This window comes from Chelonia mydas, chromosome 12 (assembly GCF_015237465.2).
Source record: "Chelonia mydas isolate rCheMyd1 chromosome 12, rCheMyd1.pri.v2, whole genome shotgun sequence".
NCBI lineage: Eukaryota > Metazoa > Chordata > Testudines > Cheloniidae > Chelonia > Chelonia mydas.
The window spans coordinates 37,947,150-37,974,810 of record NC_051252.2 but is presented as its reverse complement, the minus strand read 5'-3'; the positions used below and the strand labels follow the sequence as shown (position 1 = coordinate 37,974,810).

Below are 27,661 nucleotides of genomic sequence, written 5' to 3'. Positions count from 1 at the left end.
GGCGCGGGGTCAAGCGACCGGTTGAGGGAGCAAGGTAGGCCAGGAGGACGATAGGGGGCTTGGATGGGAGCAAACGAGGGCTGGGAAGCCGGAGCAGGTGCTCACATGTATCAGGTGGGGTCAGTGCTGGGCTGTGGGCTCAATGCACCGATGAAGGACAGGCTGACCCAGAGGCTTGCTGCCCTTGCCGGAGACTAGCCCGGGAGTCCGGATCGCTCTTTTGCCCGCCCCCGTCTCGCACTGGGTGGAATAGCCCATCCTCTAGCTCATCCCCTAATTAGGCTGGGTTTCCAGCACACCAAGCTGGCCCATTCCTCTCCTTGTTCATCAGGCACGGCCCTTGGCTTGCCTCGGTCGCCCCTTTTGTTAGGCCTGAGCCGTCTCTCTCCTTTTCAGACGCCGGCCTTTCCCACTCACTGGCATAGGGTGTTGCAGCCAGAAGCACGTTCCAGCGGCTGAGCTCACAACCTGGGCAGAGTTCCTAGACCCGCCTCCCCCCCAAATGACAACAGCAGTTCTCCAGCTCACCCCAAACCTCACTGGCCAAAGAGTCGTGTAACAAACAAGGCTGAGCCCTGGACGCTTTCCATAGAGACATAAAACTTTATTTGCTGGCACTTCTCCCACTTCCACACCAGAGAAATTACATCCCAGGAACAACAGATGCTTTCAACAAATCAGCAACATTCAAATCCAGGCAATATTAAATAGGGTGGCTTAACAGGGACACAATAAATAACAATGGCTTGGCATAAATAATAATAATAATTAGGCATTATCACACACTCACCAGAATTCACAATAAGGACACATGGAGCTTAAATAAATAGATTTTCCCCGGTAGCTGTGGCGCTTGGAGGGCTGGCCCTGGGGCGAGCGCCCCCCGAGCCACGTTCAAAAACAACAGCAGCAGCTGCTGCAAAGGAAACGGCCCTGCTGGTGTGTAGTCTTGGGTCCAGCTGGGTGCTGGGCTGGCCTGGTGCTGTGGGCACTGAGCACACATGTGGCCACTTGCTTCACGCTTTACAAGCCGCGAGCCACAGGGATTGCTTTGCAGGGGCATTTTGAAGCTCATGAGGGACTATAAGCACTGCCCAGAGCCAGCAGCCTCCCGTCAGCATGGCCAGAACACCTCACTGGTGTCCCACTTGGCAGGCCTGATTTCCAATGCAAGACTTCAGGCTGTGGCTAGTATGAGACAGGTCAGGGGATTGGATCTGGCTCAGTGTTTTTCCAAAGAAAATGTTTCTCGGTAACAAGGGAGCCAGCACCTTCATCTCTGGGGACAGCATCTCCCATCAAATAGAAATAAATAAATAACCAATAAATACACAGAACGAATCAGCATCAAGGCTGGCTGGCCCCGACCCCTTTCGGCCCAGCTGGGGGCCATCTGGGCTGGACGCAGCCTTGTAATAGCCCATGGTTCCCTGCGTTGCAGAGTCAAGGACGGCTGCAGGGTATTGCAGGTCTCCCAAGGGGCTGGGAATGCGCAGAGCACAGGCTGATCCCCCCACTTCACAGCTTGTTGGCCAGTCAACGTGCTTGGGTTTGATAGGAAAGCATATGTGAGACCCCAGCCCACAGAGCATCTTAAGGCTGCAAAGTAAAGCAGCAAGGACAATGCTCGTCAGTATGCACTGCTTTCTGCAGGGCAGAGTTAAGGCTATGGAGGCAACCCAGCTTTGCCATTGCTTCACTGTGCAGCCTTTACTGTCAGGTTTTTTTGGCTGGAATTTCATATGTTTTGGGTTTTTTTTTTAAAGACAAATGTAGCCACACAACGAAAAGCCCTGGCATGCTCTCTGTTAGCGAACACCCGGAGGCAGTGCCCGGCACAATGTGTGCAATCAGCAAGGTGGGCGTGCTCGCCTACCTCCATATGACCCCTCCTCCTCCTGTCACCCTCTATCTACCTTGGGGAAGGAGGCAGGGCCAGCCAGGCATGAGGTCTGTAATAAACACAAGAGCATTAGAATGAGCCCTCCAACAGGCTAGTGGCCTGTGGCTAATGCCAGTTGCTTCAGAGGAAGAAATGCATTCCCGCTTGCCTCCCAAGAGATGCACCTAATTGTGCAAAACTCTAGCAAGGAGAAAATTCCTTCCTGGCCCCTCTAGCTGGCAGTCAGGTGGCGCCCTGAAGCATGAGGATTCACAGCTCTTTTCATTGCATTTCCAGCTTGCAAAGCACCTGCAGCTCAACCTGGGCAGCTGACGGTTTGGATTTCAGGATCACCAGGTGGCAAGCTGGAATCCAGATCCCAGGACAGCTAGCTGGTTGGGGGCTGGTCTCGCTAATAACATGGAACTGGTTCCATAGGGCCTACAATTGAAATAAATAGTAAGTGCTTTAAAACAAACATACTGGTCTGTGTGACATGGTCACACTACGGGTCTGGGGTTGACGTGCTGGAAACCAGCTGGCTCCACAGGAGCTCGGCTGCTCCAGCACCTGTCACATGTGCTCAGCCGCTGGACCGGGGGAGGACACAGGTGCAGCCGACCGGCACCTTGATGTAGTCCATCTCGAAGGCAAAGGTCCCAGGGCTGGCACTGTGCGGGCATGGCTTGCGGCGAAGCACCATCATGGTCTGGCGCATGGGCACGGAGTTGAGCGAGGCCGTCTCCCGGCCCGTCTTGGCGTCGATGCAGCCGGTACACAGGCACTCGGCGAAGGCCAGCTTCCGCGGGTAGCGGTTCTCATCCTCGTCGATGCTGCGGGAGAGGAGAAGGGTCACGCCACGCTCTGGGAAAGGCAGAGCTAATGCACCCCATCTCCCACTGGCAGCAGCCTCCCTGGCTGCCTTGCCATGCTCAGAGCTCAGCTGGCACCTTAACAGGGTGCCACAAGCTTGAAACTCCCCTGTGTGATCTGGGGGGCACAGGAGCTGGCCACCCTCCATCCCCCATGGATGTCAGTGAGAGCTGCGGGTGTCCAGCCCCAATGCCATGTTTCCAAGCGTCTCCATTCATCCAGCTCTGCCCCAGACGTCCTGCGTGCCCTTGGGCAAGTTACTTAGCTTCTCAGTGGCCCTCCTGTACGATGTGGATAACTCTCACAGGGGTGCGTGAGGATAAATACATGAGCTGCGCTGGGGATAGGGCCATGGAAGTACCTTCAGTAGATAGTTCCACATTACTGCACCATCTGGGGATTCGTTCGGGGTCTATTTAAGGCCTGTTTCCACTGGATGGACCCAAGGAAACAGTTTCGATGAGCATTTGGGCACTCAGTTTCCCCATCTGTGAAATGGGGACAGTAATACCTCCCTCCCAGGGCAGGAAGGGAGACAGCAGTTCATGGTGCATCAGCGCTAAGCTCCAGGAGAGGGGTCCAAGCCTGCCCTGGCTGCAGGGGATGGACAAGGTGTAAACAATCAACAGGTCTTCTGTTCTGCAATTCTCTTGCAGAGATTTACCAGCTGGGGAGATTTGCTCTAGGGCCACAGTGATCTTTTTCTCTCAGAGATCCCCTGTGTGTCTCTCTCTGAACCGGGGGTTCCTATGACTCCCCGGGGAGTCCACAGATCAGTCGTTTCTTAGCAACTGTCCATTCCTTTGTGGCTCCCTGGCTGGGGAGCAGTGGGACTGGAGTGTTTTGCTCCTGTTTTGTGTGGGGGAGAACGCACAACCCTTGTTCTGCCGCGGGAACCCTTTCCACCTATCAGCCCTCGCTCCCTACTGGGGATTTTCATACGGAGCCGGTTGGTCTTCGAATGAAAAGGACCAGCGACAGCCATGCTCAGACGGCATCCGGTGCCCAAGAGAGGAAACCGAGGCACAGCCAGGGGAAAAGATGTGCCCAAGGTCACGCTGGGTGGTGGGGTCAGAGCTGAGCCTCGAGCCCAGGAGAGCTGAGATCACTAGGCCGTGCAACCCCGACTCAAGCCTGCTAGGCACAGACTGCTGCCAGGTCTCACTGTCTAAGGTTCCTCCCCATGCAAACCCTGCCCACCCAGGGGCGGCCCAGGCCTACCGGTATCTCCAGGGAGAGAGGGAGCGCTCGTTGGGCTCGCTGTTGACGGTAGCCTGGAGCTGCAGAGCCGGGCAACCATCTACTTGGCGCTTGCGTCTCTGGCCTCCGTCCTGCTGCAGCTTTTCCAGGTGCGGCACCAGCTGCACGGGGGCGTAGCGGTCCCACTTCATGGTCCTGCTCACAAAGTGGGTGGGCAGCTCCCCGGCCTGCAGCTCCTCCTGGCTGAAGCAGTGGTGGTGGTGGTTGCGGCGGTCCCTTGACCGCCCCTGGGCTTGGCCGGCCGACAGCGAGAGAAGGAGCAGGGCGCACAGCACCCCCTGATGGACAGAGACCGGGGGGGGGGGAGATAAGTGCCTGCAGACGAGTAGCCTTCCCAGGAGGGCCGTCCCGTGACAGCCCGGGGGACACCTCCAGAAAACGCCCTCCCCTCTGCAATCATGGCCGGCTTTCCCATGAGCCTGAGTCCTTGGGCAATACAGTCCCACCCCCCAGGCTCGGAGAACAGTCACAGCTGCCATTACATTTTATCTACACACACAGTCACACAATGGACTGTGCATATTCCCCCCAGGCCTATACAAACATACAGTGTGTAGGTCTGTACACCCCCTTCCCACACAAACACGCAGCTTATATGTGTACCCACACACCTCTACACATAGTGTGTGTATATATGGACACACACACACAAAGCATATATATGTATCCACACTGCTCTACACAAACAGGGTGTGTATATATGTACACCCTCCCACCATGCACACACACAGAGCTTCTATATGTCCCCACACAGTGTATATATATACACATATGTACCCACACAGCTCTACACAACCCTACAGTGTGAGCATAGCCAGCTATGGACCTGCCCACCCACCCTTATTCTGCTGACCCTCTTTGCCACTCAGCCTTCCTGGCCATTGCCTCACACACAGCGTGCCAGGAGGGCCCCACTGGCATGGGTGCCGAGCCAGCCCAGGTGCTGGGAATCCCTTGGCTAAGAGCTGGCCGAGGCAGCCGCCTTACCACGCTGGCTGAGTCCATGGAGGAGGGGGAAAACCAAGTGGCTTGGAGCAGGTGATGCGTCCTCAGGCTGCAGAGCGTCTGCTCTCTTCTGTGGCTCTCCCTAGGCTGGCTGCTCCTGCCCTCAGGGGTGGTAGGTGCAGTGACAGGTGTTCTCTGGCCAGGTCTCTGGCTGCCTGAGTTTATATAGTGACCGTGTAGGTGATGTACACACACCTGGAAACTCCAAACACTCAACCTCTCTTCCTCCTCCCATTTTACCTCGGCTACTTCCTCTTGGGCAGGAGCAGGACAGTGGCTAATTGATTGTAAGAGTCTCTCTTCCTTTATTCTGCAATCTGTTAATCATTGGCTCAGCACTTTAGGGGCGAGGTGGCCCGGGGCAGGGAACCGGGGGAATGTGGGGGAGTCCTTCTTTTTACAGGCTGCCATCTCCCTGCTGTTCCCCACGTGGCTCCCTCTGGAGCTTGACCCAGGGACCATGTGTTTGATTCGGGAGGCAGAGGAAGAGATGCCCCAGCTGAGCTTGCGGGATGTGTGTGTGTGTGTGTGCGTGTCCCACGGCTCAGTTCCCCCCTTGGCTTTGGAGACTGCCACTTGGGATGAGCTGGCTGACGCTCTGCTAGGGACCTGGTGGGCGCCCAGAGCAGAGGGGTCTGGGTTTGTGTGGGTGGGTGCCTGATTGGGTGGCATACTTGCCCCAAGGATGAGATGATGCAGGATCTGCTCATCTTACACCTCTCCAGGAAGAGACCTGCCCGAGGGGGACGCTCTTGGCATTAAAAAGCTAGTAGTAGCGCCTTTGCACCGGGTCTGCCGGTTCGTTCTCAGCTGTAATCCCTCCCTGGGGCAACACTCTCAGCCACGCGGTAGGCGTCAGAGTTGGCAAAGGGAGCCAGTCAGCTAATGCCGCTGTACAGTCCACATCCGGGACGTTCAAAGCACTGCACATATGGGGAAACTGAGGCACAGAGCAGTGACTTGTCCAAGGGCACCTGGCACAGGCCTCAAAGGTGCCCTTAACCCACATCTGGAACAGGCCCCATCTCTTCAGTCAAGCCCCCTTCCCAAAGATAATGCCCCGAGGCCTGACCACGTGGCACTGGCAGCGTTGGACACGTGCGGGCTGCCTGATCGAGGGGGCACTTGGGCAGCACCGGGAGATGCCGGAGAGATGGGGTGTCTCCCCCCCCCCCGCCCCAGAGCAGCCGTGGAAGGGTTAACATGCAGCCACAACTGGGTGAAACGTCAACCCGCAAAGCAGGCTCTGAACTTTTGGCTGGATCACGGGTTCCCTGCAAACCGGCCTTACCAGGCGCTGCTCCTTGCTGCCATGCGCTGGAGTCACTCATTCACCGTGGCTGTCACATGCTCCTGCCGGCTTGGCCCGGGATTAAGGGGAAACCCCCATGCCGCACTGCAGCTCGCTGGGACCGGCCCCGATGCCACCAACGGCTGGGAGGCAATCTGGCCTGGAGCCTCGCTGAGTGGCTGAGCCTGGCCCCCTGCCCCGCTGCGTGGTGATGGGGTGGGACTCGGCCGGAGCCCCAAGGCCATGCGCTGCCCGGAGAGTGGGGCTGGGCAACCAGGGTTTCCAGGTACCGGGCCAGCACCCGCGGGTTCAGACAGGGAGGGAGCAGTCCCTTGCCCTTGTGCCCACCATCAGGTTCACTCAGTGCGGGCCTGGGGCTCTCTGCGCACCCCCGGGCGGGTGCCTGCAGGGCTGTCCTGGGGCCAGGGCTGCACATTGAAATGCAGCCTTTGGCATCGGGAACAGCGAGGCATGACTCCCAGGCCCTCCCTCGGCGCCTCCTAATGCCTCTCTCTCGGTCTCCCCGCCAGGCAGCAGCAACCCCCAGTTCCATGGCTGGAGGGTGAAGCGGGGGGCAGCGCTAGCAGGGGAAGGGACAGGCAGTTGCCCTTCTGTCCAGCTCCTCCCACGACCCGATATCTCAGACCCTGAACTCTCTGGGGCTAAGCCTGCGGCTTTGTTTGCACTCCCCCCTCCCCAAGCTGATGTGTCCCTACGACTCTTCCCTTACCCCCGAGCAGGGCTGAGACAGCCGGACTATTTCCAGCCCCGCAGCAGAGACGAGATCCAGCCCCTGGCGTTGAAGATTCCTCCCCCTCCCCCCGACTTCTGCAGGGGAAGCAGCCTAGGAATTTTTGCAAAGCACTGCCCAGCACCTTCGTGGCCACGGCTCCTTGCAGGGACTCCCTGGGGCCCCTGACTGAATGGAAAGAGGGAGAACAGCAGAGTGATGTGGGGGGGGGGGGCAACTCTCATTAACCTGCCCACTGAGCAGGTGAGACCCCCCCCACCCGCCCCCTGGGCCAAAGACAGCTGCTTGGTGGCAAATGGAGTCTGTGCTTCCCAGAGAGAGTTTCCAGCCCTGGGTGCCAGCAGGGAAGGGGCCTGCCCCCGGTCTGTGCCCACTCCATGCTGTGCGTGCAGGTGAATTGTTTACAGGAATAAATGCAGCACCCCCAGTCTGGGAGAGAGGCAGCAGGCGACCACAGGCAGGAGCAGGGTATAAACCCGGGCGCCTCCAGCTGGCAGCAGCGTGGGGCTCGGCGGGCAGAGAGCTGGCCCCTCGCCCACGTCCCAGCGGCACCGAGCCAATCAGAGCGAGCCGGAGACCCCAGACCCCTTGCGGCAGAGCCGGCGAAGGACGTCACCGCCCCGTGTAACAAGTGGCCCATTTCTCGGTGGCTGCTGAGGTGGGGAGCTGAAGCAAGGTGAGAAGTCCCAAGTTGGGTAACACAGGAAAGGGCTGACAGGTGATACCTTTCGCCCACGCACATGTGAAAGGCCGGCCTGGCGGGCGTGGGTTTGAAAGCGGCTGCAGCCGCTGATGGGCCTGGGACCCAGCGGCCTGGGCATCGAGCAGGGCCCGCATCGGAGCAAACATTAAAACACAAGTCAGTGCCTTGCCCCCCCCACCTCAGGGCCAGTGGCAGACACACCTCCACCGTCACGAGGCCCCGGCCCTTTGGCAAGGCTCAGTGCAGGCATGAAACAAACGCAGCATGGAAAGAATGCGAAACTCGCCTTTGAGGCGGCCGCTAGCCCAGGGACTTCCTGGCTGACATGCCCTGGCGCGGGAGGCTGGAGCCAGCCACTCCAGGCGTTACACGTCAAACGCGGCCTGAAGGGGCACCAGGGGGAAGAGAAGGGAGTTGTGTGGGCAGGAGGGGGGCCGGGGGGGCTCCGAGATTGGGATCTCACCTAATGTGGGAGCAGAGGTTTTCGAACAGGGAGCGAGGATGGGGCGGGGGGGGGAACCATGCTGTTATCATCCAGTTTGCAGCTCTCTTGACAGAGGGGCATCGCCGTGTGGGCCGCTCCATGGGCCGTCGCCTGGCTGGATTCACGTGCTGGATGGGTGCCATAGAGACAAGGCTGAACCCTGGCTTTAAATGGCTGGGGCTACGCCAAGGAGCGAGCGCTGTGGGAGACACAGCAAGGGTTTGGCTCCCCTAGTATCCCCGGGAGTTTCAGGCCTAGCATCAATAGACTCAGGCTGCTCAGACACGAGGTCTCTGGGCCCAGGGCCACCCCTGGGAGCCGGCCACTCCTGAACGGCGGGGTGGAGCTGCTCGCTTTGTCCCAGCCCCCTTTCAGGAGGCGATACCCAAACAGGCCATCGCCTGCTTTCCTGGGGGAGACGGTTTGCTGCCCCCTCTGCTCTCCGAACCTTGCTCTGAAATGCCTGGGAGCAAAGGGCCCATGTCTGCACCCCAACGAAGGGACTTGCTCATCCAGAGAGGCCGGCAAACCTTTGCCCGGCTGGTATGCAGCTGCTTGCTTCTCAGCACTCTGTCCAAGCAACCCCCTGCCGGCTCACTGACTTCTGCACTGTTAGACTCAATGTCTTACAGCCATTACATACCATCTGGGGGAGAGAGACTCTGCAGACCGGGTGGTCCAGTTCCAGCTCTGGGCAGAGGGGAAGGGCATTGATGTCTGTGCTTTGGAAGGATGTGTGCTCACCTTTCTAAAGTGCCATGGGAGCGAGGGCCAGAAAGCATTACCAAGCATTAGGGGCATGCACACAGAATCAAGCTGACGGAGAAACGAAGCCGAAGTGATCCTTGTAGCCGGTCCCCTTGGAGGCTTATCCAGGGGTTAGACTGCATTGCCAGATCCCAGGAGACAGGCAGCGTAGAGCAAATGAAAATGAGTACAAGGGCCTCTAAACTGCAGGGCCCACAGCAGAGAGCTATTTAGCAGCAATTCCAGGTCACAAAGGTGGGGCGCATCCTTACCAGGCGTTTTACTTGGGACTCTCAAGCCCAAATAGTCATCCACCTCGTGCTGCCAGCATGCTCCATTTTGCAAAGCATGCACAGTTTTTGTACTTAACCCTTTTTAAACCAGCAGGTTTATGACCTCTAAATAAGTGGCCCTTGGACAGGTCACTGCTGACCCAAGCCAGACTGCTACCGTCCCCAGGAAATGGCAAGGTTTCAGCAGCTAACTCTGTCAGAAATATGCGCTCCCGCCCCTAGGTTAGGAAAGTCAAGGTAGAGCAATGCTACTGGAAGTTTAAGAATGCGGCAGTTGCTCTGGGGAAAGAGGTCATTGGTCCAGCGAGCCAGGCCTCCCAGCGATGGCTGAAGATACAGGGAAAGGTGCAGCCCCATGCCTTTAATACCGGTCACCACCAGCTTCGGGAACATGCTCCCCTCCCAGTGGCACTACCAGGCAAGATACCCAAGCACCAAGTCAGGCCTTTTCTTTTTGGCAAGGCCTACTTCCCAAACCCTCTAACGTAGGGCGGGGGAAGGTGGGAAAACCAGGAGTTGATTCCAGAAGGCTGGTGTCTCCCCCCCGATCTCGCCGCTGTGACACTTGTTATTGTCCTTAGTACAAGTGCTGAGAGTCAGGTGAAAGTGGCAGACGTGCAGGAGACTCTCACTTCCCAGCTGAAGGGCTATCCAGTGATTGAATTATTGTTCCTGGCCTGTGTGTTCTTTTGGGTCTGTGCGCGGCTGAGCTCTGAGTTTCATCTCGCAATGAAACCTAGGTATCGCTGTACTAGGGCCTTGGATGTAAAGGCCCCTCACCTTTGACTTGCCATTACATCACAGCTCACCACCAGGGATCCTAGTTTTCTGAGAGAACAAAATTCTCCTATAAAAACCATGAAAATCCATGTTTTCCCACATTTAAAATGAAACACTGAACGTTTAGAGAGAGGTATCTGTTGAACACCTTTTATTGACAGACAGCAGAACCCTGGTAATCGGAGCCTCCATTATCCGGCTTTCTGTATTAACTGAACCACCAGCCACCCGGGGCTGACAGTGGCAGGCCTCGGGTGGTCAGCCCCACCCCTGGTCAGATCTGGGCAGCTGGTGGTTCGGTTAATACGGAGAGCCGGATAATGGAGGCTTGGATAAACAGGGTTCTAGGGTATGTTTTGTCACAAAATGTAAAAATAAAAAATTCCCTGTAAAAATGCAAATTCTGCCTTTTTCCTTGGCAAATGGAGTCCTAGGATCCCTGCTCACCACTAGAAGTAGTGGTGGCTTCTCCCTCGTCTGACGTCCTTCACCCCTTAACTTGACCGTGCAGCAAACACCGACAATGCTAAGTTTGTAACATCAAATTAGCTCTCGAAGCAGTACAGCAGGGTCAGGAGAGGAAGCACAATCTGGAGGTTAAAGGACCGGCCAAAGCACCATCAGGTCTGGGATGCACTTAAAGCTCTACCACGGATTTGCTATTGTGAACTTGGGGATTTCACTTTGTGCCTGTGCCTCAGTTTCCCCCTCTGGAAAATGGGGACAGTGCTACCTTCCTGATGGGAGTTCTGCCATGGTTAAACAACGCAGCTGGTCTTCAACGGAAGTTCTGGCTGGAGCCCAGTGTTTATAAGACATTAGGAGCCTCCAGAAACAGCTCCAGAGCACAAGATGTGCCAGCACTAGGATGTTAATGTAACATTAAGCTGCAGCCCAGCCGTGACAGGAGCTCACAATCAGACAAACCTTGGCGACAGCAATGCCAACACTGGAAGATTAAATGGCTCTGTCACCTGACCGCACTATACTACACAGGGAAGTCAACCTGGCTGAGGAGCTTACAGACAGAGGGAAGAAACACCCAAAGAGAAGAGGGCAGGTGCCCAGAGACCACAGTGAGGGATCCACACTGGGATCGTTAAGAGAACAAAATAGATAGGAAGAACTGTTTATCAAAATACTTTATTTCAGGGAGACCCCTCAAAAAAAGACCCTCCTCAGACAGACATCCCAACAATACCTTGGCTTTCTTTTTTTTTTTTTTTTTAAATCAACTAAAACAATCTGATGCTTAAAATAAAAGACAGGTCATAGTTCCCAATCAGACTTTAGTCAAGAATATATATATATTTTTTTTGTTCCTGGGGGAGGGTGGGGCAGGGGAGAAAAGATGATGTTGCCAGTAGTTCACAGCGGTTTTCGGTTCTCTCGTTACACAGTATATAGAACTGCATTGCTGAAGACACTCAACACACAGCTAGGCTAACTAGAAGAATACAACTTATGGCTAGCAAAGAGGGGAGGGCAGGGCAGGGCAGAGAGAGAGAGAAAGTGAAAGTATCCGACAGGGCTGGAATTTGGAGTCCTCTGTGCATAATTTACAGGGAAAACGTGGCGGTGTGGGCCTCCATCTCGGTGCCGGCTTGGTCTGTCTTGCATGGCTGATGCAGAGAGGGGATTACCCCCCGACTCTCCACCGTACGGGTTAGGAGCCAGAGTGAGTCGTCTCGTCCGTGGGATTTTTCAGCTGACAAACTTTTTTTTTTTTTTTTTTTTTTAATTTTTAAAAAGAATTGCAGCCAAAATCAGACAGAACTGCAAAATCCAGAGTGGCCGCTTGTATACTATTTATAAAAACATGGAAGAGTCTCGAATCCAGGTGGAGACAGAGCTCTGCACACATTGGACTATACTTTCCCAGGGATTTTGGCCCGTTTACGAGCAATGGCGTCTTCCACGGCTTTCAGCTGCTTCAGGAGCTCCTCCCGCCGCGACAGCGTGCTGGACTTGCCCGATTTCGCACTTGCAGCTGTTGGGCCTGGCTCGGTTGCTTTGCCTGGTACACTTGTGACTTTGCTGGAACTCTTGGACTGGGGCGACAGCTGGCGTTTCCTATAGGGTGGGGGGAGAGAAAAAGCCACAACGCGATAAGGGGGGACGGATAGGTAACAGAGGGGGCTCCCCCCTCCTGCACGTGCAGCTCCGAGATCAAGAGGTTTTCGAACAGCAGCAGGGGTTCAATAGCACAGCACGTTTCCCCAGTGCTGCAGAAACACGAATGAAGCAGTCAGCGCTCCGCTGCTTTAAAGGCTGGCTGAAATGAACGAGTTTTAGGATTTGAGTGGCAAGCCCAGCCGAAAAGTACCTGAGGAACGGTGGAGTTAAATCCACCGCCCTCATGCAGCAGCAGCCCAGAGGCCTAGGTTAGCGCTCCAGCATGCTAGGAGCAGGACAGACACACAGGAAGACATGGTCCCTCCCGCAAGGAGTTTACAAGCTGCTTTGAGATAAGGGACAACACATGACTGTACCAAAAAAAAGAGGGGGAGGTGGGGGAAATCACATGGTTAAATACTGCACAGCTTGGTGGCTCCAAAGAATCCCCGTGCTGAATGAACTCAGCTGTCCCAGCAGCTGCCCCACCTAACCATCCACACTGCCTGGCTTTTTCCAGATGACCTGGCAGAGGTGGAGTTCAAAGAGGCGAGTCACACGCTTGCTGTTTTATGGACTGCACTCCACCTCCCTCCCTGCTCCTACCTACTGGGGCCATAAAAATCCAGAGGAAACCCCCGGCCATTAGGTAAGGCAGTGATGACAGCCAGAAGCCAGGAAATGCTGTCAACCCTCCCACGCTCCCCCTCGCAGGGATTGCCGAACAGCGTCTATAGTCCTCGGAATTGCACAACGTGCACCTGACTGCAGTGCCCAAGCTCAGCGGGAGGGGTGCAATTTGAGCCTCACCTCCCTCTTTCTGGCAGCTGTCACGTGGGGTCACACTAGTGCCACTTGGGACTGATCTGTGACCGTTTGTGTAGCTGCTTCTGGCAATCTGACGGCATGTCACATGACTCAATAGCCCAGGTTACAGAGACAGCCTGGTAATCCTTCTCCTTAAACCCAGCAACTCCTCACTTGACGCCCTTTGATATTAATCCCTGAGTAAGGGGCAGGCTGTTCAAATGTGAACTGAAAAGCATTTAAAACCTCAAAACCAAGCTCCGGGAGAGCTCTGCCTGCCTGTCCTTTATCCCGGCCAGTCCCCGGGCTCAGGGTTCTTGTGATTCTCTTGCCCAGCTGATAGTGTTACTAAACCCTCAAACAAGAGCAGGTGGAAGAGGGTTAGGAGCTAGCAATGCCAGCTCCAGACAAAGCAGGTAACAATGCTCAGGTTCCCTGTTACAGCTTAGAAATATAACCTCCTGGTAGCCTAAGGAGGAAGGCCGGGCTTGAGGACTGAGCAGTGTGAGACCTGGGTTCTATTTCAGGCTCTGTCCCACTTCCTGTGGGGCACTGGGCAAGCTTCAATTTCTCTGTGCCTCGGTGTCCCGATCGGCAAAGACCCCATGGCATAGGAAGGCAAGGCATGGGACAAGACTGGCTCAATGTCCACAGAGATCTCTCAGGGAAGGTGCTAGAGAAATGCAAAGCAGTGTTACCTGTCTCTAGGGTGACCAGATGTCCCGATTTTTGGGTCTTTTTCTTATATAGGCTCCTATTACCCCCCACCCCCGTCCCGGTTTTTCACACTTGCTGTTTGGTCACCCTACCTGGCTCCTACCAGCATCAAGTTGGACAGAGGCCATCTCAGCTGTACCAGAGACAACACTCCCTATTTCGCTGAGCAAGGCGTTCCAACAGAAACCATGCTGACACGGCATGGTCCTTGCTCACTAAGGCAATGAGGCCCCTGGCACCGCATTTTGGGTCCTGCTATGCAACGAAGGTGGCATTTGCTCTGTTTCAGTTGAAAGACTACAGGAAGGAGAACAAGCTGGCACCAGAGACCAAGGCCTGGATGGGCGTAGATGGAATCAGGGTCATTCACTTTAACTCCAACCAGAAGCCACATCTTGGCAGCCTACTCTGGTTTTTAAGTGGCTCAGCTTGTGCAAGATTAGCCAAGAGACATGGAATGATGCACACCGGCCAGGAGAGACGAGGTCACAACCAGCACCTGTAGCTAGGACTGACCCCACAATGGGACAGCTGGCACAGGGAGCCCACTGGCTTCCATGCAATCTGAGCTCTGCCCAGCAAACTCCACCGGCTGCAGTTCACACTGAAGTAGTTGTATGTAGTTAAGATCTTCTCTGCTAGTACTTTGCATGTCCACAGCACCTTTTATCCAAGGATCTCAATGTGTACTACAAATAGCTTCCTTGAGACATCCGACTTAAACCCATTTCAGAGGCAGGGAAACTGAATCATGGGTGAAGCAACTGGTGTCAGGGCAGTGGCAGAGAATTCCTTGCTTCTCAGTACTACCTTAAGCCACTCTATCTTCCAATTACATCCCTATCCTCCCAGTTTTCTTCAACGAACCATGAGTGAGGCTCTTGCGTCTCTCTGTGGTGAGACTGCTAGAGAAGGGAAAGAGAGGTCTTCCTCCACAGGTCTTTGGCCAAACAGCTCTTTCCCTAGCCAACAAGCCAAGGATTTTGCTCTTCTGCAAACCATGATGGCCAAGAGATAACAAGTCATAGGTGGGAGTGGATGGCGGGATACGCACTGACCTGTCTGTCTGAGCAGGAGATGGTTTAGGGTTCTGGCCTCTCTGCCGATCTTGTTTGGGTGAAGAGATTCTCCCAGCAGGTTTCCTATCGCGAGGACCTATTGCAGAACGTAAAGACAAAAGGTTTTAGCCCTTGCATAAGCCCTGGTGTGTTACCAGAGCACACAGTACCGCTTCGCCACTTTAAACACAGCCGTTCCCTAGATGGGCCAGGCTGCATCAGGAAAGGAAAGGTCCAGCTGCAGCACCTCGAGAAACTCCCTCAGCTCTGCAGAGACACTGCACTTGTGAGGAATAAGAGTAACCTAGGAGCGTGTGATGCACAATGTGTTGCCCTCTCGCCCTCCGCCGGGAACTGCAGGGAGCGCTATACCCTGTGCCTTCCAGAGGGATCCTTCCACTGGCTCGCAAACCTCTGGGACACCTTTATATTTGCCCATGAACTGCCAGGCACACATGAATTGTGAGGAGAGGTGAAGCAACACAGGTTTGCTGTATTCAGGCAGTATGTTCGGTGCATTCTCCTTCACGGGCAGTCAGGCACTGGGAGGATGAGAACAGCAGTGCTTCTTAGCCCGCCTTTCCCATGTCCATCCAGCAATCCAAGAACTAGGATAAAACGGCTGTCTTTGCTTCCCAGCTGGCTGAAGGCATGAATATCTGGCCTAGCTGTACTGTCTCACTGAGTCCTAGTGATTTTAAATCTAGCCAAATCCTCCAAGTCACCGTTTCAGCAGTGGGATGGGACAGGGTTATTACCGCTCTAAGAATTTTTGCTGGCTCCAAGCCACAGCCAACGTAATATGCCTACAGTGAGAGATTAGGGAAAACACCATCACGTGTCACAGCCAGCTTCTGTACAACACTCAAGGCAAAGCTGCAACACCTCCACCATTGCCTGCTTCTTTGTTTTGCATTAGCAACAGCCAAGGCTGAAAGAAAGCAGGGTAATAGCTGGTTCTCCGACAGGTTGCATCTACAGGGCCCTAACCACTATAAAGGTGCTAATGGACAAGTATGCGAATAGCTAGGTTTCAGTGCTAACAAGTTACAAGAGAAAGGAAAGAGACTGGAGTCATGGTGTATTTTTATTACAGTCCCAGCCTAGATTTTGTCACACACAAGTGTATGGAAGTATCTGTTTCACAGGAATTAAGCAGGGTTAATACTATGTTCTGGCCCCTCAACCTTCTGTGCTCCCCTCATATGCCTTTAAAGCATGGGGCAACACCACGAGCGGGGAGAGCTGGAGACGTGGGGGTTTCTAAAACCTGCTGACTCGAACAGCTGCATCAGTAACAGGCCGCGAGCGGACAGCAGGCCTGCATGCGATGAAGGTTTCCCCAGGACTCCCAGGAGACTAAAGCATGGTACAGGAAGGTGGGGGATTGTACAGCAAGTAACTGAGGCAAGATAATTATCTTGCTGTAAAATCCAAAGTGGAGACCAGGCACTGATAGCCACAAGGTAGCCGGGGAGGCCAGTGCTATACTCGCCCCCTGGGGTTGACCTCACAGTAAATGAAAGTTCCTCCTCCCCACCATGTTTCGCCAGTGGGAGAGCATGACAAACACCCCGTTTTTATTGGAGAAGACGCAGCCCTGGTTTGGAGAAATGAACTTCTGGCACACACCCTTCCAGCTAATGGAAGGCAGAGGCAGCGATCCCTTGGAATCTAACCTGCTGACCGCCCCATGACCAAATGACCTCCCCTAGCAGTTAAACTGCTGCCCGCAGAGCTGCATTCAGGCCATGCCAGAGAGCATTTACCCTATCACTGCATCTCTCAGATTCCTCACCTCTGTCAGGTGACAGGTTAACCCGTTTGGCTGGAGGAGAGCCCTGTCTGTCTTTGTCTGCTGGCTCATATCTCTTCCTGCTTCCTTTGTCAGCCGCCTGAAATGGAAGGAAACAGATGATAGATTCGGATACATATATATCCCGTAGGGAGGAAACTGACGCAGCTGGGCGCTGTTCCTTTGTCGTGGGCATCGCAATGCTTCCATACCAGTGGGACACGCTGCCCCAGTACTTAAGGAGGTTTCCTTGGAGCAGGCTGGTAAACTGCTTTCCCGGGTACAAGGCACTTGAACGGCAAATCGATCCCTTGGAGTCATGTGCCATTCCAATGATCGGGAACCGCTCTTAGAGGTCAGACTGCGTTTCTGCTAACGGGGCATTTTACATCGAATCGCAGGAAGTAAAAAGCTGCATTTTGTCCGGTCTCTTTTGGCTTGGCTCAGGATGATGACACGAGTACTAACAAGGTCTACAGGGCCATGTTTTTCTCTAGGACACGCCCCAATACAAGTGAAAGGGGATTCTACCACCACATTATGGCAGGGTCTGTGTAACATTTAGTAAGTCATTTATCATGTCCCCTTCACCAGAGAGGAGCCTAGCTTGCTTAACAAGTGAGCTGTCGGAATCCCACACACAGAACACTCCTCACTGCAGTCGAGGGAGGAGAAGTCGGGAGAATGTCGCAAGCAGAATTCAGGGTAGCAGGAAATGACCACTCCAACTGAAATTATCCAGGTCATTTGGGTAACGCCCTCCACCAGCATGAAGCCCCATGAGGGTGAACCACCACCTGCGGTCGGGATCTTGACCAAGCTTCTCAGCCAAAGGACGGCAAACTCTAGGAGCATATTTTCTCCTAACGGCGTGCTGGGGTATCAGGCCCAGCACTAACTACGAGGGAGTCACACCTAATAAGACACCAACTCCACCTTCTGCAGGACAGTCCTTTGGGGTCTTCACATTCATGCACTGACCCATTTTAATCTCTTTCAGTGATCACTTTTAGAGCCTAAGGAGAGCTCATTCCCAAGGCAGGCTCAGCACCCTTATGCAACACGAGTCAAGCTCGTAGAGATCACGCTTCCATTTGGCTGCAGGTTGGCGAGGCTCAGACAGAGGCAGGAGAATCTGCAGTGAAAGGCACCACGTGTGACCCTGCCTAGCTCAGGAGGCTCTCACGCTGAGATCTCAGGCCAAGGTGCTATATGGCCACAGGCCTAAAGAATGTGGCTCAGGGAAAGCGGGCAACAGCCCCTGATGGGGCCGGAGGAATGTGCCCCAGGGAAGCTTCCAGCACAGCCAGAAGTCAAGACATAGTGTACGCTGCCTAACAGGTTCTGTCATTTGCCCGCTTTCCATAATCATGAGAACTTCAGAAGCAACTGCACACATTCCCAGCAGAGCTCTCCTCAGCAAGAGGGCAGCAAACTCTCCTCCACAGGCCAGAGAGCCAGCAATGGCCCCTTCCTCCCCCTGCTCTGAAAAGCCCTCCGAGAGCCGTCACCCCACCTCTCACCTTATTCAACAGCGTCAGTTTGATCTCTTTGTGGGCACTGAACCCCCCCTGCTGAGGCTGGGGCAGTGGGGGCTGCTGGGGTGGGAGCAGCTGCTGCGATTTACTCGCTTGTGTGGGTTTTGTTGATTTCAGGGGCTGGGCAGGCACCTCCCGTTTCCGTTTCTCCTCTTTAACACTGTCTTCTTTTTTCGATTTTCCTGCTGAAACCAGAATCCCAGTGTCAGCGATGCGCAATAAATCCTGCCCTGCCTTTTAAAAAGAAAGGCTCAAAGCATGGAAGGTGCTGCAGGGACCCATGCTGGTTAGCAAAGCCGACGGCGCCCGGATTAAAACCGGTGGGAAGCCAGAATTCCCCAGGGGAGAATAGTTAACATATTAGCAGACAAGGAATGAGAAGCTCTTGCATCAGACCGTGATGGGGTCTCAGATGAGCAAATGGGGAGTTTATGAGAGGAAATACTAGTGCCCCAGGAAGACAGCGCTGCACTGGCTCATCATCTCAGGGGAGCGAGAGTGAAAAGAGGATGGGCAATGGAAGGATGCTGGGGGAGCGTGCACCAAAGCACATACAGGGTTTGTGAGGAAAGGAAGACCCCTTCTCAGATAGGCAGCCAAGCAGACATGGACAACAGCACAGAAATGATGCATAAGCCTTCCCGCTCAAGCTCGTCACCTCTGCCTTTTCAGCACCCATCCAGGGTGAAGCCTTTGGACTCTCCCAATCTATATCAAACCATAGTTGCTCCCCACACTTTCATTTACCTCTGTGTAATGGGTTCCATGCTGTTTGCCATATCACCAAGTGAGCTCTCTGCAGATCTTGCCCCACCCCCTTCCCTCATTCTCAGAACTGGATACTTCTACCTTTCTTCTGCTGGGCTGGGGTCGGGGATCGGGAACTGGCTGAGGACACTGGACTGGCCAGGTCAGCGTACATGTCTTCTGAGTCTGCACTGCGTATGGAGCTGCTACTGGAGGAGGCACTAGAGACAGAGGAGACGCTGCTCACGCTCAGGGACCTGGAAAACAGACAGACACACTCACCACCTCTGTCAGTGGAGACCACCACGAGGGTGTCTAGAATTCACACAAGCGCCTTCTCGCTAATTCCCACACCGCACCGGAGGAGCGGTCACAAGGGCTGCAAAGGTGAGTGGTACTCAGGACAAGATAAGACTGTTGTCTGCATCTCCTGAGGCAGGGATGACATTACCCCCTCACACACACTGTCAGATGCAAGACAGCAAAAACCTTCAATGTAATATTATACTCAGAGACAAGTATACAGCTTATTCATCCAGAGATATCAATAAAGCAAGAACTAGGGTAAGCCCTGGACTACACGTTTCAGGGATATAGTTCAGGTCAAGAGTGTCCCCATATCATTCATGCTGCCTGATACACAAGTTGCCTGATACTTATTTACCAAGGAAGCTTTAAAAGATATGGGTTATCCAAGCCCGCGATTCAAGAGCTACATTCCAGGCCATCAGGTTCCCTTTTTGAAGCACCACAAGACCACAGAGATGGAGAGAACAGCATAGGCAGAGGGGAAGATGGCCCACAAGATGGATGCTGTCTGATGACATGTTCCACACAATTAAAATGCTGGAGAACGACTACTGTATTTTTTTGACCAGACTTTGTACTTTGCACTAGACCAGATAAAGATAAGATAGTGCCCGACCCCAAACTTTTGATCTATCGCAGGGAAATTCAGGGGAGGGCACATCACTTTAAAACAAATCACAAGCTCACAACTCAACAGTACCATGAAAGAAGTGAGTTGTTAGATGAGAGGGTGATGACTTGGTATCCCAGGAACCCAGGGATAGAATTTCATCTCCAAAGGAGGACGTGGCTACAGAATTGTGTCAGCAGTCTGTTTTCGTTTGAGTACATTCAGTACATTATTTCCTGTGTTCAAAAAGTGCTTTGGTCCTGGAGTATGAGTGGGCCTGGTGCTCTGACCGTGTCACGCACACACTGTTTGCACACTGCTGGGGAAAGCAGCACAGTAGCAAATATTAAGCCAGCTCTGTATACGTTTCAGCAGGAATATCAGCACTCCCTGTCCATCTCTGCCCTCACACCGTATCTGTGCTGTCTACAGTAAGTCTCACGAGGCAGGGATCTTACTTGCAAATACCTGTAAAGCAGCAGGCTCATCATTTGGTGCGGTGTAAGTAACAACTGAAAAAGTAGACATCTGAAATCCTAAACATAAACTTTACAGGGGGGTTGAGTTAAAAAGAGAGCATCTGAGAGGCAGGCTCACCCCTAGCCTCTCATATCAGCCTTTGGAGGGCCTAATGAATCAGACCAACATTTAATAAACATGCTTACATTCCTGGAAAAAAAATGTAGCCATTCAACCGTGTGGCTCTGCAGTGCACAAAGGTGTGAATTGGCTCTGATTTGAATCACATTCTATTCCATTGTATAAAGGTTTATACACCACACCGATCATACTACCCAAGGGCTTAAGAACTTTAGATAGAAAAAATGGAGCAGCTGCTTATGGGGTTGCAGAAACACTCTTGTGTACGAATAGGCTTCACAAGTTAATCTAAATATGCTTTTGAAGGGGACTCATTTCAGGACTATCAGAATTTGTCAGTCACGGGGCTTTGGAGGGAGCCAACAGACACAGCACACCCATTCGTGTCAAAGAACTGAATGGTGTCTTGGGGCAAAAGGTGCAATGGGAACCATTCTTGCAACCTTATTTGCCATTAACAGCGCAAAGCACCACCACTAGCCAGATCTATTAGATGCTTTCTGATAAGCAGTGCTGACATACCAGGCATCAGCCCTAAAGAGATCCAACAGTGAGATTTAGAGAAAAGTTTAGAATAGCAGCATTGTGTAAGATGAATGCCTATTGCCGTAGAAAAACAAACACCCTGGAATTTGTATTTACAACAGCAAGGTAACTGTTCAATTAAGATTTGAAAACGGGGAGAAGAGGCTTCAGCCCCAAATAGAAGTGAAAATGGATAATTCAGGGCACATTGACAATTTCATTATTTCCTAGAATAAGCAACATGGCAGCTGTTAACATTCTTAAATTTTGAAAAATGAAAACACTCATTTATATACTCTGGGCAAATGCATCTTTCCTTGCACTGCACACACCTGCTTGTAAGGTGGTTTCCTGCACTGTAAGCTCTCAAACGTGTCAAGTACAACACTGACACATAACCTGAGTCTGTTAACCTTTATGAGAAAGTGTGAAACATAGTGCTTTACCTGGATTTTCTGGACCCAGATGGGGAGGGGGAAACTGAGGCAGACGTCGATCGGGAATGAGACCTGGAGAGAGACCGAGACAAGGACCTAGATCGGGAACTGGAGCCGCTATAGCTGCTGGCACTGCCACTGATGCTGCCACTTACAGTCCGCCTGCAAGAGAGCAAAAGAAACCATTCTCATCTGATTCTACTCAGCAATAAAGCAGGGTTGCTTTTTGTGCATTTGATCAATGGTGAGCAAGAGGCTTCCAATGCAGTTATTTACATACATTGACTGACACTAGACAATACAGCAGAGAATTCTGTTTTGTCAATCAAACAGATTTCCCTGTCCTGGCCATGCATCTCCACTTCTGAACAGCAGATATTTCGTGAGGGACTGAATGGTGCTGGTTAGAGCAGGACACAGAACAGCACCTCTGTCCTGTCCTATTGCATCAGTAGCGAATATTTCCTAACAAAAAAGTGTCAACTGCATAAGATTGTGGGGCTGACTTGTAGCGTGGACTATAGAAATATCAAACTCGCCACTCGCTACTTAAAGTTTGGGGTGACAAGCTAACTGGTACCAATCTTCTAAATTTTCACATTAGGGACGGTTTATTTCCTTTTCCTTCTGCGAACACTGACACCCATAACAGTCATGTAAGGGATCATGCAGCGTCTAAGGACTCCTAAGAGTAACCTGTTCCAGTAAAGGAACCATAACCCGCTTTTCTAAGGGGAGAGGAATCCTAGCAACCAGAGACAGAAGTAACTCAAGCTTTCCAGTACTGTTCTCTAGTCACTATTAAAGAACAAGGGGAACAGCTCCATTCAAAGCTAAGAATTGACCTAGGAAGCTTGGAATTGAAAGGAAAATAGAATTATGGCATTGGACTTTATTTTTATTGATTTAAAACACCAGGATCTAAGGAAACTGTTGTTTGCCCTCAAAGGGCACATCAATTTAGCTAGGTCTGAGGGAAGTTCCACATTTTTGAAGTCACATTTTCTTCTGGGTTGGAACAGTAGAAATCTTCTCTTTAATTTATTAAGCATCAGGTGCAGGCCAGCACCCAACTCTGCAGCCCCGAGTCCTTCCCTCCCTTTACTTCATTATGGAGCATGACCCTCTGAATTCAACGTAGCTCTGAGCTTCCTTTGCTTCCTCAATGGCTGGACTAACCAATCAGCTGCTCTAAAATGTGTGTTTTCCCTATAATATGAGCGTTTCCTATTGGTACAATTCAGGGATTCCACCTGCTGTTTTCATTCAACAGGTCTCTAGAGAGATCGGCCTGGGGTTTTTTTATTGCATGCAAGTAATACATTCTGCCCCTTTTCTGGTTCCCCTGCTATCCCAGGGGACAGATTTCTCCTCTAAGTCAGAGTGAGTTCTTGGTTAATTCCTCAATTAGCAATTACCCGGCTCTTCATTTGTATGCATGATCAAACCCCTCTGCCCAGGTTCTCCTACCTCCTGGGTGGAGTCCTTGTTTGACGTTCCTTCCTTCTTGCCTCTCTGTTATCCCCCGGTTTGGCTGGCTCTGGTGCAGCTGTTGCAACTTTAGTCAATGGTGGTGGGACTGGAAGGGCACCTACTTTCTTCACAGATTTCTCACTGCAAAGTTAAAATGGAGTTTTGATACTCTCGTGTATGATCAAACACCATGGGCATGTAACACGGGGATTTTCAGAAGCAACATATTTCCCAGTGCTGAAACATTATACAATTCCTGTTACCACAGCCTTTTGGAAAAGTCAACGTAAACCATATTTCACAGAAATATTCTGACACTACAAAGCCCCTTAACAAGGGCAGTTTATTGCATTCTAATATGAAGGATTTTTAAAGAGATCAGCTATTATATAAACAGGCAGTGTTATGGTGACAACCTACTCCAGCAGTTTACAGCTCCACAAGTTCCCCTTGGAATTGGTTACTTATGATACACAGGTATCTGAAACAAACGTCTGCTTACAAGTTGTGGGTCAGACTTTAAAGTTAGACACACAGAACTAGCTTGTGTGCAAATAACTGATTCACTTACCTATACTGGACGTTTGCATGCTAAGGTTGCATGCAAATGTATGCATCGAATTGTGCATGCCTCATTTTGAAACTCTGATCCTAGACTTTTAGTCTTGCACTTTACAGTGCGCAGTAAATAGCAGACTTGCGCATTGCCTTTAAGCTTTTATACTGAACATACCAAATAGGAAAGGGGTCATTTCAGCACATTTCCAGCATTACTCTTCTTCAGGCCCATGATGAGCCAATCACTTACATAATAGTTGGCAATTGTCCAGCGTTCACTGCAATAGTGATGTCACACCCATTATTAACCAGGAGTGGAGCTGGCTGGCTGCAAAGGCTGTTAGTTTCTCCTTTTTGCTACCTATTTCATATTCTTATTTTATAACCTGCAGAACACAGATATTAAATACGTGCTATGTTTGACCGGGAAAAGAAAACGCGCCATTTTAGGCAGCTGTAGGGTTGCAATGCTGTTCTGCAGTAGATGCAATATTACCAGAAGAGAACATATAAAGGCATCACTCCACATGGGACTCAGTCCCTCAGAAGGCACGCCATGGGCTCAGGAAAGTGAGTAAATACTGAATTAGAAATGGGCTGAAGTAGTCATGTGCCCTGCTGGAGCATTCAGCCTGACCTCCAAGTTGTAACTTTTGGAAAAATTTCCATGTCACCTTTAAAAACAATGACCTCAGCATATAGCAGAGAAACATTCCCCAGGATAACCATGTGTACTATGTTAGTATGACAGAAGTGGGTGAAATATGAAATATAGGCCTATTAAAAAAAGCACAAGGGGTGACATAAGCTACTAAACAAATATTTTTAGTTTACATAGCTATTGTACTTGTGTTAATTCATACCCAACAATTTGCAAACAGACACACCCTAACTGTATACAGCTATATTTCTTCTCGCTAGTTTAATGATATGTGTAATACACACTAGCTTTAGTCACATGCTTTATATCACGGAAACTCTTCTACAAGAATGTCATTCAGATTTCGTATCTGTACACACCCAATTTACAAATCAGTATATGTGTACATATGGACCATTTACATATACCCATATGTAGCTTGTGTACATGATTGGATTGAATACAATTAAGGGATTGCCATTTTTGCAACCCTACTTCTATGAGATAATAAAGAGAATACAATTAATCAAAGACTTAAACGCAAGTGTCAATCGATACAAATAACATTCTGTATTTACAGTTTTCAGTAGGGTGGGTGATATCAGAACCAAAAGTCAGAATCGTATCCCGGGACCCTTTAAGGGCCAAGGTGAAACTACAGTTTGAGGGCTTTCCTACACCATCTCTTCCAAGTAGACAAGAAGTCTTACCCTTTTCCAGCAGGTGGTGCAGGCTCCCCTTTAGCTTTCACAAGCGCTTTGTGTGGAGATGGTGTTGGGGAAGGAGAAGGGGAAGATGAGAAGGATCGCGACCTGGGCAATTAAATAAAAAAAGATTAGCTCCGGGCGGAAGAGAAGGTGTACATCATTCAACTCAGTCCCTGGGATCGCAGAAAGGTTCTCTCACTTGTGGTCTCCAGGCCTTTCAGGTGTGGGGAGTACCCTCTTCTTATTTGTACCTTCTCCTTCCCTGGGTTAGGTGGCTATATTGCACGGACTACTTCTAGTGGGACAAAACTTGTTCTCTTTGTGTCACACCTGCCCTCTGCTCTAGATGCCAGTATGGGAGATAGGAATTCTGAGGCACAAATTGGATGTTAGCCAGAAAGTGACTAGCTCTCAGCTATTCCATCTTAATGCTTGGGTCCAAGTCCTCCATACTCCATTTCAGGCTTCAGGTCCACAGGCAGGCACACCGAATGGGTTTTTATTGAGAGAGAAACTAGAGACGAGATCATGCTTGCAAGTGTGAATTCTATTTCAAGTCCCATGTATTCCTGCCCTGGCCGAGACGCTCCAAATGCAATCTACAGTCACTTAGATAGGAGCAAAAAGACTGGGGAACAGATTAAGCTCTTGCGATTTCCTGAAACGTGAGGGGAACTATCAAGCAGAGTATAGCAAAGCCGAGAGAGCCAAGTGCAGAAGTTATTTCCTGGACTGGCACTTAAACAGTAACTAAACCAACTAACATTAAAAAGTTATAGAATCTAGTTAACAACTTTGCAAGACTTTCGTTTCCAGGTCTTTTAAACAGTGAAAATGATTCTTTCAGACCTACTGTGTATGAACAGGAGGTACAGAAAGTATCAGTGGGAAAGAAGCAACGAACAATAGCGTCCACAGAGAGAGCAGTAGGCCCGTCCACTGAACGGAGCTGTTTGGTGAGAAAATTTTAAACACTGTTTTGAAATAGAGGCAGTGCATGGTCTGTAAGTATTCCAGTATTTTAGTTCCCAGTAATTATCTTTATACGCTGATCTTGCTGTTTAAGATCATCGTTGGTTTGACTATTTTTGTTTCAGATACTGGTTTTGTATCTGCTTTTAATATCTGAGTAACACAAAGAAAAGATTTTAAAACTAAGCACCCTATTTATTTATTTTGGTGAGTAGAAGAAAGTTGCAACTGTTGCATTAGAAGCCAAAGAAACAGTACCTGGACCTGCTGCCTGAGAAAGAACTGTGTCTGGAAGAGTGACTAGAGTAGGAGCTGTAGGAAGAGGATCTGGAACGAGATCGTGAAGAACCAGAACCAGAATAGGAGGATGAGCGAGAAGATGACCTGGAAGAAAAAGATTAACAACTCATTTTGGGGAAAACAAAATTTCTCATTTTCAGTGCTTAGTTTCAGGGACTCTCCTGAACATCATTCAAACCTCCCACCCCCATCTTCAAGACCAATCCAGGGACATATTACCCTATAGATCTATAATCTCTCTCCCTGCACCCCACGCCCCTCATTTCCTGCTTCGATGAAGAGGGCTCTCTTGCAACCACCACACCAGCCATCTGGAACAGGCTGACCACCTTCCTCTGCCCGAGTGACTCTCCATCCCTTTTTGGGAAAGGGCAGCTCAGAATCCAGCTCTTCTATATGATCTTCAACCACGTCACCATCAGCTTGTTCCCCGGTGGGCCAGGATGGCCTGACCACCGCTGATCTGAGTGGGGGGAGGAATCCAGAGAATGCAGCAGTTCTTAAGATAAAGCTATGTTGGGATTTATCTTATCAGCGTTTTATACCCGTTTCAGAGCCAAATCATATCAGTTTGGCGTGCTCTGTGTATCTCAAGTTCGCTTGAGGTCCTTTTTCTTTTTGGAAACCCAAAGTTCAAATCTTTAAAGGGCGTTAGGCTCAAGCCTGTGCCCAAATTCTCCCTGATTCAGTACCTGCTTTCCACGGGGCTGTTCTGTCCTCTATGGCTCTATTCGACCTGGCTCCTGGGCTCCACAGTCTCCATGCTCCCAGCTTTTACCAGACTCTCCTTCAGCAGTCAGAGCACACCCTTCCTATCACCAACCCTCCCGCTGCTACCCCTGGAGTGAGCTACGTTGATTTATATGGGCCACATACCCCACCCCCCAGCAGCCGTTGCAAGGATTAGTGACTAGAGCTGAACCTCACTCAAGTTCTAATTTCCTGGGGTAGTCCACTACCTACAGCTGCTTCTTGGAAGACTTCCCCTTGCTCCCAGTGACAGTTCACTGTTGCAACCCACTAAGCTGTAAACCAATGTGCCCCACACCAGTGTTTACAATTACCAGTGCTCCAAGCCTCTTATCTCCTCCTGTTACCCCTGCTTGCACCCCATTCCCACTGCTATACAGGTCTAGGAATGGTACATGGAAATATTCAATTGTGCTCTAACAGACCAGCAAGACTTGCAAGTGCCCGCCGAAATGGCTGCTCTATTGGACAGGTAACCATATCACAGGAATAATCCAAGGGAGGCTCACGTGTTCGCTCTCCCTCCGTCTCCCCTGCTTCCATTTACCTGGAAGAACCAGAGGCAGATGCCGATGACGCAGAGGGTTTCCGGCGTCTGCGTGCACGGCTGGGAGAGGCAGACATTCCGAGTTTCTTCTTGGGCGACTTGGATCGGCGCCATGGGTCTTTCCATTCATCTGCTCTCTTGGACTGAGAGCTGGTGGTTGTAGTTGTCTCCTTTTCCTTCTTTGGTGGCTCAGGTTGACGGCTGGAAAATACACATGTTTTTAACTACCTGGCATTCTCTCACATGTATAAACATCTTCCAAGTGGTAATACAACGTAAAACTTGATGGCAGGGGAGACATTCATTTCTCATGTTCATCTGTTTCACGGCTGCAGCCCCAGGCTCAGTCCGACAGGACTTTTGTACAGCATTTACACAGAACGCAGA

General features: G+C 51.4%; 2 protein-coding genes across 12 annotated transcripts in view; both read right to left on the bottom strand.

Moving 5' to 3' along the window:
• Nucleotides 1-580: 580 nt before the first annotated feature.
• On the bottom strand, nt 581-5,240 carry IL17C (interleukin 17C). Its single transcript, XM_007059340.4, has 3 exons — nt 5,003-5,240; nt 3,977-4,293; nt 581-2,715 (listed from the first exon to the last, which is right to left on the bottom strand). Exons 1-3 carry the CDS (start codon nt 5,018-5,020, stop codon nt 2,466-2,468), a joined length of 585 nt encoding a protein of 194 aa, XP_007059402.1. The 5' UTR covers nt 5,021-5,240; the 3' UTR covers nt 581-2,465.
• Nucleotides 5,241-11,193: 5,953 nt separating this feature from the next.
• ZC3H18 (zinc finger CCCH-type containing 18) overlaps nt 11,194-27,661 on the bottom strand; it is a 59,211-nt gene continuing 42,743 nt past the window's right edge. For 5 of the 11 annotated variants that reach the window (XM_043526186.1, XM_037877574.2, XM_037877576.2 and 2 more), the window contains exons 10-19: nt 27,275-27,475; nt 25,936-26,061; nt 24,709-24,810; nt 22,798-22,941; nt 21,337-21,489; nt 18,949-19,103; nt 18,085-18,284; nt 16,565-16,661; nt 14,767-14,863; nt 11,194-12,142 (exon numbers count right to left, since the gene is read on the bottom strand). In XM_043526186.1, the coding sequence (XP_043382121.1) occupies nt 11,938-12,142; nt 14,767-14,863; nt 16,565-16,661; nt 18,085-18,284; nt 18,949-19,103; nt 21,337-21,489; nt 22,798-22,941; nt 24,709-24,810; nt 25,936-26,061; nt 27,275-27,475 (1,480 nt within the window). In that variant the 3' untranslated portion in view covers nt 11,194-11,937. The remainder of the gene's footprint in view (nt 12,143-14,766; nt 14,864-16,564; nt 16,662-18,084; nt 18,285-18,948; nt 19,104-21,336; nt 21,490-22,797; nt 22,942-24,708; nt 24,811-25,935; nt 26,062-27,274; nt 27,476-27,661) is intronic. The other 6 variants (XM_043526187.1, XM_043526188.1, XM_037877575.2 and 3 more) reach the window with 2 other exon arrangements.